The sequence below is a fragment of the Acomys minous genome (assembly GCF_964271855.1).
Source record: "Acomys minous genome assembly, chromosome: 3".
Classification (NCBI taxonomy): domain Eukaryota; kingdom Metazoa; phylum Chordata; class Mammalia; order Rodentia; family Muridae; genus Acomys; species Acomys minous.
The window spans coordinates 69,193,803-69,211,089 of record NC_140485.1 but is presented as its reverse complement, the minus strand read 5'-3'; the positions used below and the strand labels follow the sequence as shown (position 1 = coordinate 69,211,089).

The 17,287-nt window shown below is 50.1% G+C and overlaps 1 protein-coding gene across 24 annotated transcripts in view; it reads right to left on the bottom strand.

Annotated features, from left to right (window-relative positions):
- ZMYND8 (zinc finger MYND-type containing 8) overlaps window positions 1-17,287 on the bottom strand; it is a 115,896-nt gene that overhangs the window by 5,901 nt on the left and 92,708 nt on the right. For 19 of the 24 annotated variants that reach the window (XM_084775062.1, XM_084775046.1, XM_084775064.1 and 16 more), the window contains 7 exons: window positions 15,267-15,674; window positions 12,837-13,027; window positions 6,009-6,089; window positions 4,797-4,875; window positions 3,649-3,888; window positions 2,774-2,934; window positions 1,879-1,945 (listed from right to left, as the gene is read on the bottom strand). In XM_084775062.1, coding sequence (XP_084631188.1) covers window positions 1,879-1,945; window positions 2,774-2,934; window positions 3,649-3,888; window positions 4,797-4,875; window positions 6,009-6,089; window positions 12,837-13,027; window positions 15,267-15,674 — 1,227 coding nt within the window. The remainder of the gene's footprint in view (window positions 1-1,878; window positions 1,946-2,773; window positions 2,935-3,648; window positions 3,889-4,796; window positions 4,876-6,008; window positions 6,090-12,836; window positions 13,028-15,266; window positions 15,675-17,287) is intronic. The other 5 variants (XM_084775058.1, XM_084775056.1, XM_084775055.1 and 2 more) reach the window with 1 other exon arrangement.

Genomic DNA, 17,287 nt, shown 5'->3' with positions numbered 1-17,287 from the left:
TGGGCCAGGGAGACACAGCGCCTGGGGCAACAGGAGGATGGAGCACCTGAATGGAAGCCCCAGCTCTGCCGTTATTAGCTAAGCATTCCTGTAGCTAAAAAAAAAAAAAAAAAAAAAAAAAAAAAAAGCTAGGAACAGCAGGGGGCGGTGCTTCCTTGGAGCTCACCCACTCCCTCCCCAACAGCCAGCCACTTCCTCCCCCGGACTAAGGCCTTCCTTTCCATTCAGAGCCATTTTTCCCACTCCCTCTGACCCAAGATTCTCTAGGTCAGGGGCAGCAAAGGGATCCCACAGGCCCAAGCAGCACAGCCATTTCTACAAGCCAGGGTTTTGCCAGCGCACGGCCAGCCATGCAGTTGCCTCTGTTTGGTCTGTGACTTGCACAGACACAGGTCTATACAGGCTTCAAGGTCCTTCCTAAATGTCACTCCTCCACACACCCTAGAGTCCTAATGGTACTTCCTAACTTGGATATTGCTAGCTCCACTCTTAGAATTAAGACATCCCTGCAGCCGGGCGTGGTGGCACACGCCTTTAATTCCGGCACTCGGGAGGCAGAGGCAGGCGGATAGCTGTGAGTTTGAGGGCAGCCTGGACTACAAAGCGAGTCTAGGACAGCCAAGACTACACAGAGACACAGAGAAACCCTGTCTCGAAAAACCAAAAAAAAAAAAAAAAAGACAGCCCTGCAAGCCGGGTGTGATGGCATAGGCCTGTGAGTTTGAGGCTAGCCTGGTCTACAAAGCGAGTCCGGGACACCCAAGGCTACCCTGTCTCAAAAAACAAACTGCCAAAAAAGACATTCCTACAATCCTCTTTATCATTCAGTTCACGGATTTCTTTGCTTGTTCATATATTTGAGACAGAGAGTTTCACTCTGTGGGCCAGGCTGCCCTAGATCTCAGAGATCTGCCTGCCTAACTCCTGATGCTGGGATTAAAGGCATGCACCACCACGCCTGTTTTTATTTTAAACTCATTTATATCATCAATAAAAAGTAGAAAATCCATTAAGGCATCTCCTCAAAAATAATTTTTTAAAAAAAAAGGGAGGGGGGGAAGCATCAAACTGCTAGAAATGCACCCATTACCCCAGCACTCAGGAGGCGGAGGCAGGAGGATCACGGCAGCCTATGAGGCAGTGTGCGGAATGACTAGAGCCTCCGAGCTCAGCAACAGGCTGGAACTGAAGGCACAGTGGGGGAGGGGACTTTCTCCACGGCAGGACGTCCAGGGGGGTTGTGAGTTTATATGCTCCCTACCATCAGCTCCTGGCTCACTCCTTCACACCACCGTCCCCAGCGGCGTTTCCCATGTGCTCACTGTGCACGAGTAAAAGCATTAACTTTTGCTCATCAGTGGACAGAAAGATCCTGGAAGCCAAGACGACAGGAGAGAACCTCAAACTGGCCAAAACTGTTGCAGAGAAGGAAGCTATGGCTCTGAACTCTGGGAAAAAGATACCCAAGGCTCCCAGGAAGGGAGGATGGATGGCTCGAACTCCACAACAGCTGGTAGGGGATCTCAGGGGAGGCTCCCGTGGAGATCCTACCTATCACCATCTTCATCACTAAAGGCTTTAAGGGTCTCTGTGAGTCAGCTATGCCCTGAGGACCTCTGAGACCTGAGGGGGGAACACCCTGGGTCCCAGTGAGGGTGCCCTCGGTAAACACGACACATACAGGTGACCAATGCAAAGGGGGCACCCAGATAGCACTTTGCCTAGCCACATCTCCACCCGAATCAATCCAAGGTACCCTCCTCCCTCCTCCCGTAACAATCCTAAACCTCTGACTTCCCCCAACTTGCCCAACCGAAATTTAAATAAATAATAATAATAATAATAAAAAACACCATCTGCCCACCAGGGGCAACATACCAGAGCCTTGGTTGGAGCCTAAGAGTATGGAGGAGGGCGCCTCTCTGGAGCCAGAAAGGTCCAGGGTCTAGAAATACAAACAAACAAAAAAGATGGGACCGTAGGACCCCAGGGAATCATGGGAGGGCTTGCCACTGCCCCTGACCCAAGACACCTTAGAGGCCTCTCCCTGGTGATCAGACAAGGAGCCAGGGCAGACAGATAGCCACACATATTATGCTCTGCCTGCCAGATGCTAAAAAAGGCCAGAGCAAAGCATTCGAGTGGCTCCCATTTATCCCTACTGTCTCTGCCCCTAGAACGCTAAGCACTTCCTGAGCTTTACTCACAGACCTACTCACCCAGTACCGTGCTGTGCAAAGAAGGCGTATGTTGCTCAAAATTACCACCAGTTTGTTTTTTAACTTCATGTTAGCCTCTTACTAGGCAACACTACAAAGTCAATACGGTTTTTACTGGCCATCTAATGATTTGGTCCCTTGAAATACACAAGCAACGGTCAACGTGAGCCTTCAAATGGCCTGTGCATTCAACTGTCACCACTTGCCCCACGGGAAACAGGCAGCTGTGAGCACTACGATCCAGTGTGACAGCACCAGCACGGGTGACCACGGACAACTCAAGTAACTTTAAAATCAGCAAGTCCTTGGTCACGTGTCACATCAGCCACACTTCTAGTCCTCAATAGGGATAAAGTGGCTGGTGGCCTCCGGGCTCAGCAGGAGAGTCCCTTCTGACCTTCGAGGGACCCTAGAGAGCAGCCGAAGCCCCACCCCCCACAGGCTCTCCATGTTCTTGCATGTGGGGGTGCGAAGAGACCATTCCCTAACCAGCAGGGGTGGAAGACACAGAAAGGGTCCTAGGCACAAAGTGGGTGTCAGGGGGAGCCCCTCACCGAGCTGCTGTCCTTGCTCTTCTCTGCTGGAGGCTCCTTCTCTTTGGAGGCGCTGGCCGTTTCCGAAGGTGCTGACTGTGTGTTGGAAGAGCTGCCCTGGGATGCCTTATTTCCTGTTTCCGTGCTTGCCTCAGCATCTGCTTCCTGCTGAGGGGCAGTAGCTGGGGACCAATGAAAACAAGAGAAGTCTTGTGGATGTTTTAAGCCATGTATGATGGTTGCAGGCCTCATTTGGAGGCCATCTTTAAAACTGTGCCACACTTTGATGCCCCCATAGCTGAGTCCCAACCAATCTGATGCAACCAGGCTCCTTTCCTTTCCTCCCAACCCCACTGAGAGATCTGGTATGGGCCGCGCTCTCCGAAAGCCAGGGCTTTATCTGAAAATAGGCCTTTTGATATTTAGCAACTCAAGTTTTAAATCATTTTGCTGAGGAAGCATATTCTCCCAGCAAAGGAAATGAGTGGAGCCAGGCCGTGCCCACCAAAGGGAGCCTTTAGCCTTAGAGCCACCTCAGCTCAGCTGAGGCAGTGTGAGGGAGACCAGCATCCTTTGAGAGGGACCCGGAGCTTCTGGGTGAACGGAAAAGCAGGAAGGAATTAGAGCCACAGACATCACCATGCGACAACAAAAGCTGAGTTTATGATATCAGACAGAGACAAACTGGACCATGAAGTAACCGCACAGAAACGTTACGTCACCACTAACTACGCAACTTAAAGTCACAGGTTGAGACTTAACTCCACACCTGTATCTGTTGTGCATCAGAACAACAGCTGTTCGCATACACAACACATCAAGAGCCTGGGCAAGCATCCCTTAGCACCCCAGGCCAGAGGGCCCAGCACAGGGCCTCCCAGGCGTCCCAACATTACCTGACTGGGTACAGGACTTCATGTGCTCAGGCCAGTGGGCCTGTTGACAGGGGTAGTCGCAGTAGCTGGTGTTCCAGCAGCAGTAGAAGATGGCCTCCTTCTTGCAGTTGGCACACCACTGTTTCTTCTTGGTCTCGTCCACTGCCTGCTGCTTTTCCAGCTCCAGCTGTTTCTTGACCTCGGCGATGAGCCGGTCCCGCTCCTGCTCCAAGCTCTGCCGCATCTCAGCCATGGTCAGCTCTGGTGGAGGAGGAGGAGGACACGAGCCGCATCACTGACCGCGGCACAGCACGCTGGGTATCAGACCCCTAGCTTCACACAGACCCTACCTAAGCCTTGACTTGGAAATGCCTCCCCCCACCAGCTCAGCCAGTAACCCAGTGGGGTGGGACACTCATCACTCAAATCTGATCGCCTGTCATGCTGTCAGCCTAGTATATAGGTGACAGGAGTGCTCCCCCCGCCAGTGACATCATCCCAAGTTGTAGGGATTCCTCACACCGTTCAAACAGTTGCAGCTGATACTCGTTCACTCTCGGATTTTTCTCCCCCTTTCTGTCAATCAGATACATACACAGCATCTGTTGGGCGCCAAGTGTGGCCCTAAGCACTTTATATCTATCATATTCTCAAAGGTAAGCTCTACCGTCCTGTTTCACACACAGGTAACAAAGGCATTCAGACACGATTTTCTTAGAGTCCCGTCTTGAGACACTGAATGAAACCCACTGTCAGGGGCCTCTATGGTTGGCAGTTCCGCTAACACAGCAACTGTCAAACCATCCTCGTTCCTAGAAAATCCCAGGCACATTTACAAGTGAACCTTACATTGAAAGTAAACGGCTCCTCCACTCCTCACAAGCTCTTCTTGAATTAAAAAGACCAGCAAAGGGCCATCAGTGTGGCTCGGCTGGTAAAGGTACTTGCAGCCAAGCCTGAGATCATGCGTTCAAATCCCCAGAACCCACATAAAGGTGCCATGAGAGAACACTCTTATCTTGAGAGGGAAAAGAGGGTCTGCACCCCTACACCAGCATCTGCACCCCTACACCATCTTCTGCACCCCTGCCTTGCAGACGGTTTCAACCTGTTTCGATCTGGGCCCCGCTTCAGAGCAGCCAGGGGCTCAGCTGACCCTGGCTCCTCACCCAGGTTGTGTTTCATCTCGGCGAGCTCCTGCTGGTGCAGCCACTGCAGCTTCTCAATCTCGATCCTCAGCCTTCGAATCTGCAGGGAAGACACAGAGCCTGAGAGGCTGCTGGGGCAGTGGCTCCCCTAGGCCTGGCAGCCTGATACACACACACACACACACACACACACACACACACACACACACACACACTCACTCTCTCTCTCTCTCTCTCTCTCTCTCTCTCTCTCTCCAGGGATCCTGGTTCTGCAAGCCAAGGCAAGTGAGACGTTCCAGCCCCCTCCTCCAAAATGGAACAGGAGGGAAAACCACTTAATGCAAAGACAAGGACTAAAAGATTTTCACATTAACAATATATCAAAATTTTAATTAGCATTTTGATTCTTAAAACACATGAGAACGGGGCCACTGAGCTGGCTCAGCTGGTGAGGGTACTTGGCGCCAGGCCTGATGACCTGAGTTTGATGCCTGGGTTGGACAACGTACAAGTAGGGAAACTGCACAGCACTCGGGAGGCAGAGGCAGGTGGATTGCTGTGAGTTCGAGGCCAGCCTGATCTACAAAGCCAGTCCAGGACAGCTAAGGCTACACAGAGAAACCCTGTCTCGGAAAAAGAAAGAAAGAAAAAGAAAACCCTGCCTCAAAGGCTTGGGATCTGTTCCCATCCGTCTCTGGTAGCCTCAAGAAACACTGCTCTCTGTGTGTTGTCTGGTCACCAGGCCACTGCCAGCACCACACTGTCCACACGGATTCCAGCAAACGGTCCCTCTCTGAGTGGCCTCGAGAGGGAAGAGCAGGCAGGAATTGTGTGTGTCTCTGGATAGAGGAGGCTTTGAGAGTTAGTTCTAAGAGATGACTTAGTAAGTAAACAGTTCGGTATTTAGCCACTGTCTGTCTTTACTCATAGACCTATGGTGCCCCCAGCACACAACTCTTAAGACAAGTGCTTGTCTAAAAAGGCCAGGGGGGTGGAAATGACTACAGCATCGATCCTGGATAAACCAGAGGTGCCCAGTCCTGCTGTGATCTAACAGGACCCAGGCAGGAGGCAGGGCCAGTCTCCCTAGCCAACTACTTAATCAAACATCCACCCACACTCTCAGCCCGAACAAGCCAGGGCCCCAGACAGGCTTCCATCCAGCCCAGCTTTGCATAGCCCAGGCTCAAGCCCTGAACTTGGGGGGGGGGGGCTCCCCAGTCCGCTGCTAACCTCAGCTATTGTGCTTCCGGTGGTGTTTTTGGAAAGGTCATTGTAGATTTCCGTCATCGTCCCTTTTATGGCATCCATCATCTGAAAAGATTAAAATAAAAAGCTTCAGTTAAGTAACATGAATGTAAACCTTACACTAGGTCAGGTCAGTCCGGGACAGTGTCCCTCCCAGACCCTGTCAAGATGTCTGACAGAGGAGGGAGGGGCTGCTCCTGGTACCCAGGGCTGGAAGCCTGGGAGGCTGCTAAGCGGCTCACAGTGACTTACAGTGTACAGGCCAGGCCCTCGCTGAGCGGAGAAACCCACACAAAACAATGTGGAAGCAGCTGAGAGTTTTTTTTCAGAAGCCCAGCTCCACCCTCAGGTGTGTCTCATTGAGCCAACACAGCAGGTTTAAGGAAGGGATTATTTTGCCCTTGTTGCTTCAAGGTTTTTTCCTTTATTTTATTTAAAAAAAAAAAAAAGCCAGTTGGTGGTAGCATATGCCTTTAATCCCAGTTCTCGAGACACAGAGGCAGGTGGGTCTCTGAGTTCAAAGGCAGCCTGATCTACAGAAGAAGTTCCAGGAAAACAAAACAAATTATAGTCCCTTGCATTTGTTTATTACTAAGTCAGGGACCTCACATCTCCGCCTGGCTTTCCGAGAGCTTCTGACCCCTGACGTCACCAAGTTTTTAAGTTCAGTGGTAGGGCTGGAGGCCAGATACTTCATGCGTGCCAGACAAGCACTCTACCAACTAAGACGCATCCAAGCCCACCAAAATTAAATTTTTTTTGTTTTTGTTTTGTGAGACGGGGCTTCTCTGCATAGTCCTGGCTATCCTGGAACTCACTCTGTAGACCAGGCTGGCCTCCACCTGTCTCTGCCTCCCAAGTGCAGGGATTAAAGACAAGCACCACCCCTGACCAGCTAAGGAATATATTTTTTTAAGTCTATTGTTAGGAAGTGTGTATGTGTAGGTGCCTTGGAGCATGAGTGGGGGGTCAGAGGCCAACTCTGTGGGAGATGGTTCTCTCTTACCTTACATGAGGTCCAGGGACCAAACTGAGGTCCTAGACTTGCACAACTTTTACCAACTGAGCCATCCTGATGACCCAAGTGTGCATTTTAATGAGAAACAATTAATACATCACCCACTTCACCAGCTACAGGGCACAATCTGCTAGATTTTTATTTAGTGCTGAACTTCAGTGGCTGCGTGCCAACTTGCATGCACATACATTCACTGGTTTTTAGCATGTCTGGAGTTACCCAGACAACAGCACAAACACTTCTAGAACATTTTCATCACACACATACACACACACCGGCAAGCGTGTGCATAAGAGTGTGGGGGGGGGGGGAGGGGAGGAAGGGGGGAAGGGACCTCCACCCTCCCCTTAGTCTTCACTGTCTTAGGGTTTCAACTGTAGTGATGAAACACCATGACCAAAGCGCCTTGGGGAGGAAAGGGTTTATTCGGCTTACACTTCCACACCACACCTCATCATCAAACAGGGCAGGAACCTGGATGCAGGAGTGGAAGCAGAGGCCACGGAAGACTGGTGCTTACCAGCTTGCTCCTCATGGCTCGCTCAGCCTGCTTTCTAATAGCCTCAGGACCACCTGCCCAGGGGCAGCACCACCCACAACCGGCTGGGCCCTCTCCCACTAATCACTAATTAAGAAAATGTTCTAGAGGATTGCCTACAGACCGATGTCATGGAGGCATTTTTTTCAATTGAAGCTCACTCGTGTGGGGTGATGATAGCTTGCGTCAAGTTGACTTAAAACTAGCCAGCACAATCCCCAACATCCCCATCACCCCGCCCCCATTTCACCCAGGTCCCTAGGGACCACTTATCCACTTCCTGCTTCTATGAATTTGTGTCAGTCACTCCACACCTGGGCCTCACAGACTGTGGTCAAGGCTTCCTCACATCTACAGCGTGTACCAAACAGTGCACCCTGCCTTTTCCTAGTCCATCATATGGTCACCGTAATGCCCTCTGGGTTCCGTGAGGCAGCCAAGCTCAAAACAGGTACCAATTAATGCATTTGTAACGTTCCTTCTGCCTCCTACCTTACCCCCGCCACAAGCCCTCAGCCACAGGCCCTCTGCGTTTCCAGCTGGAAGCTATGACAAAATTCACCAGCCTCTGGAGCATCTATCTATTCCCACCAACAATTCTTATCAGTTCTTTTCCCAGGGGAAAACTAGGACAACAGCACCCACATGTGTGGTGCACATCAATGGACTGAGAACACCAGGGGAAATGGCGGCTGGCCCAGGGCCATGCATAAGGAGACCATTATACCAGAGGGCAGCTACCGCCCCTTTAAAGTGAGCGAAAACAGGGTCTGCTCAATGACCTGCAGGTGAGGGCATTTGTCACAATCCCCAGAACCCACATAGTAGCAAAAGGAAAGACCCAAACTCCTCAAGTTGTCTCCACATGTACATACGTACCACAAAATAAGGAATGTAAACTTTTTTTTTTCTTCAAAAAAAGAAATACCTGTTCTGTTTTACAGAAAAATCCACTAACGAACGTGTCATAGTTCAACTACCACCAAGGATGAAAACAGCAACCCCAAGTTTACCCCAGAATGGGTGTCAAATGAGTAACACTCTCCATCTGCTGCAGGCCCGTGATGCCAGCACATGCCCTGGGCTCGCAGGGAGGCCGTCCAGTCAGGCACCTGTGTCAGCCCCCTCCAGCCTCCCTCCCTCCACCTCACCCACCACAATGGTGTATATATATATATATATATATTTAAAAACCTGCTTTAAGAGAAACCCAGAAAGCCAATCCATTGCTAACATAAAGCTCAACTTTGTGAATTTGAGAGCTGACTGTCACTTCAAACACAGCACAGGCCTCAACCTTTAATAGAGTGAGTGTTCCTCTGCCTGCACACACAAATCTGGGCCTTCAAAGGTCACCTCAGAGACAGGCTTAGCTCCCGCCCCCTCCCCCCAAATGTCACCATGTTCAGTTTTTCAATTGCAAAGAATCTATCCTCTGAAACAGGCCATTCTTCACTTGGGCGTTGTAGAGATGACGGAACGTCACTGGTCTCAGGGGCCACCCTGTTTGCCCACTAGTAAGAAACCCGCCTCCCCTGGCATGTGTGAGTGTGTGGACGTGTGGATGTCAGGGCTTTACTTCCTTCCTCAACCCCGCTCCACTTTTGAGATGAGGGTCTCAAAACTGAACTCACATCTCGCCTACTCAAGGAAGTCTGGCTCAGCAGCTTGCTCTGAGGATTCCACCTCTGGTCTGCAGTGCCAGGATTAGAGGCCGGGTCCTAGGTCACATGCTTGTAACAGCAAGACAGCAAGTGCTTCAGCCTGTGAGCCATCTCCCCAGGCCCCCATTTCACCAAAACAGTGAACAGGATTTTGTGTGTGTGTGTGTGTGTGTGTGTGTGTGTGTGTGTGTGTGTGTGTGTGTGTGTGTGCATGGATTCTATAGGTTTCACAGGACTCTGTCACAAGTACTAGATAACAGGAACATGTAAAAAGAAAGAATTAAAGAAAATGAGTAAAAAACAGTCATCACAGAATATAAATCTTTTATTTCTTCCACCATCCAGAATTTTGCATTCTACTGTCAACTCAGCCCAGTAAATAACTTTTTTTTGGTTTTTGTTTTTTGAGACAGTGTTTCTCTGTGTAGCCTTGGTTGTCCTGGACTCACTCTGTAGACCAGGCTGGCCTCAAACTCACAGCGATCTGCCTGCCTCTGCCTCCCCGAGCACTGGGATTAAAGGCGTGCACCACCACACCCGGCTAGTAAAGTAACTTTTAACATGAAATAAAAAAAATAAAAAAAGAAAAAAGAAAAATCCAAGCAGGAGGGCTGAGAAATGGCTCAGTGTTTAGGGGCACTGGCTGCTCTTCCAGAGGTCATGGGTTCGGTTCTGAGCACCCACACAGTGGCTCACAACCATTGTTAATTCAAATTACAAGAGATCTGATTCCTTTCTATGCCCTCTGAAAAAAGAAGCTCATAAGTGGTACGCTGAACCCTTACCCAAACTCTGTCTAACACAGACCCTACATGCAGGCAAAATACCCATATATATAAAAATAAAGAAAAATTCTAAGTTGGACGGAGTGACCCACACCCAGGAGTTTGAGAAGACTGCTAAGACCAAGGCGGGCTACAGAACCAGCAGGGGGAAAAAATTAAGTAAACCAAAAACATAAAATGAAATAAACAAAATAAAAATCGGAGAAACACTATTCTCCACTCTTTTCACCTGTGCCTTCGATAGCTTCAACTGCTTACTTAGAAATTACTATACACTCATTTTCCTCATTAGTAAAAACCAAATTTTCTGGCCTACACAGTAACCTCCTACATAGGGAAATGTTTCTCATTAGCTATTAAGTTTCCGGCAGTGATAAGTCTGATAAACAGGCAGCTGGCTAAGATGCTCTCTCTACTGGCAGTGATGGACTCAGTGCATGCATGCATACACCTGTGCGAGCATGCGTGTGCACGAGCACACATGTGTACACACCCACCACCACAATATCAAGGATGGAACACACACACACACACACACACACACACTCGGCTGACACTGTAGTCTACTGCCGACATCTCCACAATGTCAAAGGAGAGGCCTAGAGGGTTTTTTTGTTTGTTTGTTTGTTTGTTTTCAAGACGGGATTTCTCTGTGTAAACAGCCTTGGCTGTCCTGGACTTGCTCTGTAGACTAGGCTGGCCTGGAACTCACAGGGATCCTCCTGCCTCTGTGCTTCTGCTTCCGGAATGTTGGGATTAAAAACACGTGACACTACGCCCAGCCTGAGGCCTAGGTTTTATTCCTTCAACTACGGTCATAAAAAGCCCTTGGCCAATTAAGAGAGAAAAAAAGGAGCTGGGCAGGGGCAGGTGGACCGCTGTGAGGCTAGCCTGGTCTACAAAGTGAGTACAGGACAGCCAAGGCTACACAGAGAAACCCTGTCTCCAAAAACCAAAAAAGAGAGAGAGAAAAGGAAAGTGCATCAAGTTCACACAGCAGCGGGCTGTAGAGGAATTTTAATTCAGAACATGGCTGCTCTGGCAAGTGTGATCCAGCTGGAGTACAGACAGGCCTTTAATCCCAGAGGCGTGCACATCTCTTGAGTTCATCTGGCCTGGTTCAGAGCAAGTTTTCAGGTGAAGAAAAGCTTAGGTCCAGGTGTAGTGGTGCATGCCTCTAATCCCAGCACTCAGGAGACAGGCTAATTCCCTCTGTTCTAGTCAGTGAGCTCAGAGGCAGTTCAGGAACTCAGAGGAAGTTTTACTGGGAGAGTTTTACAGAGGGAGGTTGAAGAGAGAACCAGCCAGACACATGTGAAGACAGAATGAGCCAGAAGATTGGGACAGAGTGCCAGAGTTAGTTTGTGAGGCCAAGCAGAGCAATTCAGTGAGAAACAGAGAAGCCAGACGGAATCAGTCAGCTGAGAGAGGAGTTTTAGCCAGAACAGCTGAGTTGAACCAGCCAGCCAAAGTTCAGAAAAAGCTAGAAAGGGTGAGCCTACTCAGCAGGAAGTCTCTCAGAGGCTGAAAACACTCTAAGCCTAGATTAGATCATACAGAGGCTAGAAGCCTCCAGGAGTAGGCCGAGGTTAGCAGACAAGAGAAAGCAAGCTTTTGAGGCAACAATTACATCAGGCGAATAAAAGATACTTTAACAGTGGGCCAGCCAGCCAGCCAGGCCACCAGCAGGGACTGAGTCCTGGAGAGTGGATGACTTAAGGAAGGGGACTCAGGAGCCCCCTGTCCGGCTCAGTTCCTACCATCTCACCTTGCTGCTGCCAATATGAAGTCTCACTTTGCTTCAGCGTTCCTTCTCCCCAGTAAGCCAACCCTTGGTCAGCTGCTCAGGGGGACAGTGACTCATGCCAGTACTTTCACATCTGTCCTGAACGGGCAGCTGCAGATTTGGTGATGAAGCGTGCCCTGCGTCTTGGGGATTTAAAGCCCGGCCCCTTGCAGTTAGGCTGTTTGTAGTGGCGGGGCAGTGTTTGAAACGTTTCCTCTTGGGGAGCGAGCTTCTGAAAGTTAAAAGATTAGCAGGGCCCCGGGGTTGCATGAACAGTAACAGACCCTGGGCAGACCGCTCCCACTGTCCCCCGTGCCAGCAGGTTGTGCAGCCAAGTTCGAGGGACTCAATTCTCTTGTTCCTATCACTGGGTGGGTTTGTTTGTGTGTTGCTTTTTTGGATGACACAGCTAGCTGCCTGAATCACTGCCTCCTATATCTCACCCCTAAGAGCTCACGGGTCTACCAATCGTGTGGGCTTTCTCTCATCTGTTGGCGGTGTCTTTTGTGGAGCAAACAGACATTTGTTCCCAGCCCCCTCCGGCAAAATCAGACAATACCAGCCTATATATGTCTATTAAGAAATAACCTGCTAGGAGGAGGTGGCGCAAACCTTTAATCCCAGCACTCAGGCGGCAGAGGCAGGCGGGTGTCTGTGAGTTCGAGGCCAGCCTAGTCTCTAGAGCAAGTTCCGGGACAGCTAAGTGGGTGCAGTGAGGACCACATCTGCACTCCCAGATGCTTAGGAGTTCTTCAAGGCCAGCCTAGATTAGAGAGGAAGACCCTGTCTCAAAATAAAACAAAATAATGCTGGGAATACAGCTGCCAAACCGTGGGTTTAGCCACTGATAGATAGCACATGAGGAAAATCAAAGTAAAAACAGAAATAGCTGGAACTAACTCAACATACCCAAACGCTGACCTTGGAGACCCTCTGTAAAGCCAGCAATTTAGCCTTCTTACAAAACTAGCAAGCTGTGACCCCAACAATGCCCCGCCACAGCCACCCCACCACCCACTCACTTTGCTGGTGTACTTGGCAATGTCTGCGGCCACGTCGGCTGAGGCGGTAGCAATGGGCAGGTCGGCACTGATTGCAGACGCCAGGGTGCTTGCAGAGCCCGAACTGCTGACCAGGGCCGCCGGCTGTGTGCTGGTCACCAGCGTGATTGTGGACGTGGATGGGCTCTGAGTGACCTCCTTCTGCTGGACAGCTAAGAAAGCAAAGGGTCTGGTCACCTCACTCATGTGGGAACGCACGCTCCAGCACACAGCTGGGGTAAAGGAGGGACTTTTCACATAGCCCTGGCAGCTTTTGAGCTGGGTGTGCCAGTGTCTCAACTTGACCAGGCTTAAGCCAGGTTACTCTGAGCTCTCTTCTGGACTAGGCCATGACCTTGGACTACAAAGACTTGAGCAAATGCTTGAGGCTATAGGTGACTTAATCTAGGCTTTAAAAGACAGGCTACCAAGGAACTAACAGGAAGATGCACGCAGCCAACATCTGAAGATGTGAGGCCACTGTCTCTCCATCTCTGTGAGCCAGTAAGAGGCTGACTAGTCGTTGGCAAACCCAGACAACGTGACAAAGAGACTCTCATTGCAATGTTTAATTTTCCTGTCTCTGAGCTGCCCCCTTCTGCCTTTGAAAATGCCAGCCAGCCAGGCAGGACATAAGTACCAGCGTTCTACTAATTAAAATCACTTCCTACCATGTTCACTGAAGGGAATAATCATCCATCACTCATTAAAAGCTCAGGCCTTGACATTTTTGGTTTTTTTTTTTTTTTTTTTGTTTTTTTTGCAGTGTTGGGAACTGAACCCAGGACTTTGTGCATGCTGGGCAAGCATTCTAAGATTATACCTGTGGCCAACCACTTTTAAAAGTCCAACAGCACAGTACTCATTAAAAATCAATGCCATTTAAATACCGTCTTAATTGGTGGCAAAGCAGGACTACACTCATTAAAGTCAGTCCTGGCCACCGCGGCTAGAAGTGCAACCCAAAAACGAATGATTAAGACCAATGCTTGGCCATTTTAATCAACAGGCGGTACAGGAACACTTTACCTACCAAAGTCTGGCCACAAGGCGTGGGTGGAGTGCTGCTGCTTGAAATATGTCCCTGACACTTTATGGGTGAGTTAGGTAGTGTATTACTGGATTACAACCGGCCCTTACCAGTTGAAACAAGCTTTGCAACCTGACACAGGACTATCTAGAATCTGAGGGGCCCTAACAGCACCAGGTCTGGGTGCTGCTCCCACCTACCCCACATCTGCAGTGAGAGCCTTGTGCCGAGACAGAATCCAACAAGTGGCTGTCCTAATCCCAGCTCCACTCCACTAGCTTCTACAGCCAGCGTCAACCCAGCTCACTCTTGACCTGTCTCGTTTTTCAGGCCTTCTCCACCCACCTGGCCTTGAATCCCTGTAGGTGTCCCTGGGCCCAGCCTCACAGGCAGCTAGCTGCCTGAAGTTCCCTCCCTGGGGTGAGCTTTGTTGGAGGGAGCGTGGGGGAAGGGAGGAAGAAGTGGGTGTGGAGAAAGCTTCTTTGCCCCCCATTCCCCAAGGAACCAGGCCCAGATTACTGCTCCTGAACCCACACTTGGACGGACCTCAGCGGCCTCCAGCACAGAGTTCCTGTCGCAGCTGCATCCAACCCATGGTTCGTGGAGGCTGGTTGGTCTTTAGCACGGAACTGAGCACTAGGTATTAAGGGAACCTTGGCCCAACCAACTCCTCACAATGCTACACTTTCCTAAAGAATGCCTAGAGGTTCACTCAGGCTCCTAAGATGGATTACACAAACATCTTTTCATTGCAGCATAACCTAAGAGTGGGAAGATCTGAAAAGCATTCAAAATGCCCACTAGTGGGGAATGCTTTCAATAAACTAGGGAACGCTACGCAGCAGTCAAAAGAATAAGACACAGACAGACCTCGAAAACATGCTGATGGATGGGAGGGAAGGGGCGGGGAAAATCAAGAATGGTACCATTTTTTTGCTTAAAAAAAAAAAAAAGAAGAAAAAAAGGTAATATTTGTATGGTATAATATTCTATGGTATAAAAACAGATGTGTATGCATGCATTGGGAAAGGCTTTACAACAAATACTCATGATTGTCACAGAAGGGTAAACAATGACACAGACAGTGAATGGGTCCACACTTAGCATTCTATATAAATATTCTGTCTCCTTTGAATGAGGAAACACGTATCATTTATAAAATGAAAAAAGTAATAACAACAACAACAACAACAAAAATCAAGTGAACGGTAAACAGCAAGCCAGTTTTTTTTTTAAATGGCGCCATATGGGCTTGGCAAGGCCTGCAATGACCACAATACACACAAGAATGAAGGGGGAAAAATTAAATAGGGGGAATCTTTCTCCTGTTGATGTGGCAAAAAGGAATTGGTCGCCACGGAGAACAGAAGGGGGCGCGGTACCTTTCACAGCCTGTCTGGTCTGATATCTTGTCCCCTGGGAAGAATGAGGCTGTTGCTGCTGCTGAGGCTGCTGTTGCTGCTGCTGCTGCTGTTGCTGCTGTTGCTGCTGGCGCTGTATCTTCTGCATGTGCCACTTTTGGGAGGACGTTTGAAACTTACTTGATGTGTTCCACACGACCCGCTGCACGGCTGGGACAGTCTCCTTCGGTAAGAGCGGCCTCTGCTTCTTCACCGGGCTTCCAGTGACAGTGGTGGCCGGTGCTGTGACCGTGGCGGTAGACATCGTGCTGGTAGTGGCGGCCACAGTGACCCCAGCTGCGGGTGCTTGGGTGGCTGAGCGGGTGAGCACCGGCGTCTCTGGGGGAGACTGGTTGCCTGCCGCAGCGGACGGTGGCGGTTTACCTGTAGCTACAGTCAGGCAGCAAGGAAAAAAAAAAAGCAGACACTAGATTTGACTCCTGAGCAGGGAACTCACACACCACCGGCAAGCTCTGGGTCAAACCTAGTAGAGGCAGACAGCTCAAAGAATTCAGAGTGCCCCTGGGGCCCCAAGGACAAGCATGGCCCGTGCTGTAGCTAAGAATTAGGTGTTAGCGAGTGAGCGCAGGCTCACATCCCAGATCAAGATGTGGCAAGCCTTCTAGGGGAAGAAAAGAGGGCCAGCCCCAGCCCCCTGCTGAGCAGCCTTAACTAGTGGCTCAAGCTGTGGGTGATGGGGACAGCCCAACAGCTTGGGCTAGAAAACCAACAGGGCGGGGACCACAAGAGTAGATGGCCCCCTAGATTGTCGATGGCGAATGTACAACACCAAATCTACTTTCACAGTAGACAGAATCACTGGGAGGGGCTGCTGATATTTAACAAAAGAATTCAGCCTCAGGCCTGAGATCCTTCCCTCTACACATTCAGCAGGGACTTCCTGCCCTTCAGGTAGCCCAGTTTCGCCTTGCATTCTAGATGTTTCTGGACAGCAGACAATACTGGATTTCCTGTAGCGTAATGGTCAAGTTTAAGGTCCCGTCCCCGCCGTCCCTCTCTCCCCCCCCCCCCCTTTGTTGTCTTTTTCAAGTCAGGGTTTCTCTGTGTGGCTCTGGCTACCCTGGAACTTGCTCTGTAGACCAGGCTGGCCTCAAACTCAAAGAGCCACCGGTCTCTTTGTGACTTAAGTACTGGGATAAAAGGCATACACCACAAACTCCCTGCAAGTTGGAGACTTAAATGCATTAATTAAAAAAAAAAAAAGAGTTATCTTAAAACGTTTAAGTCAGAGGCTGAGGCTACAGCTCTTCGTCAGGTACTAACTGACCTGGGCTTAACGATATTAAGCTGAGGATGGGGGAGGGGGCACTGGTAGCAGGACGGGAGAGCCACCCCGGTGACAAGTCATTAGAGAAACTGCTGGGGAACAGTCAGAGCCCGGGCATTGAGCTCACTAACAAAGGTTGGGATGGTGGTGGCTGCAGAGGTGGCAGCTTGTAACTCCACCCCACCCAGGGTGCGCAGAACACACACCGAACATGGGGTACAAGGCAGCTTTGCCATCATGGACCACACTCTGGCATTTCATGAGGATGAAGCTTGTCATTTTAGATTCCGATCACCCAGAAAAGGACATGGTTGTTCCAGATAGGATCTTGAGCAAGCTCTGGGGTACAGGAAGCCAAGGAGAATGGAAGAGGAGAGCTGCCGTCTACTCTGAGGCAATGGTTTCCAGGCTTGGTGAGCACCCTGCACCTCTGGAGACCAGAGTTCAGTCGAGGGGGTGAGAAAGCTGCAGGCAGAAAGGGCTGGCTGGTCGCCTTGGCTAGCCTGACAGACACCAGACACAGCCCGTCTGCCCTGGGTACAGAAGCAATGACCATGACCTCTCTACCAGCTAGCTGGACGGTGTGGTGTCTAGCAAGGTTCTAACATGAAGAAGCAGCTGCGGTGGTGGTGACGCTGCCCATGACATAAATGTCATTACCACTGCGGACTAGCAAGCCTAGCTCGCTTTTGGGGCCTCTCTCCTGACTGGCTTT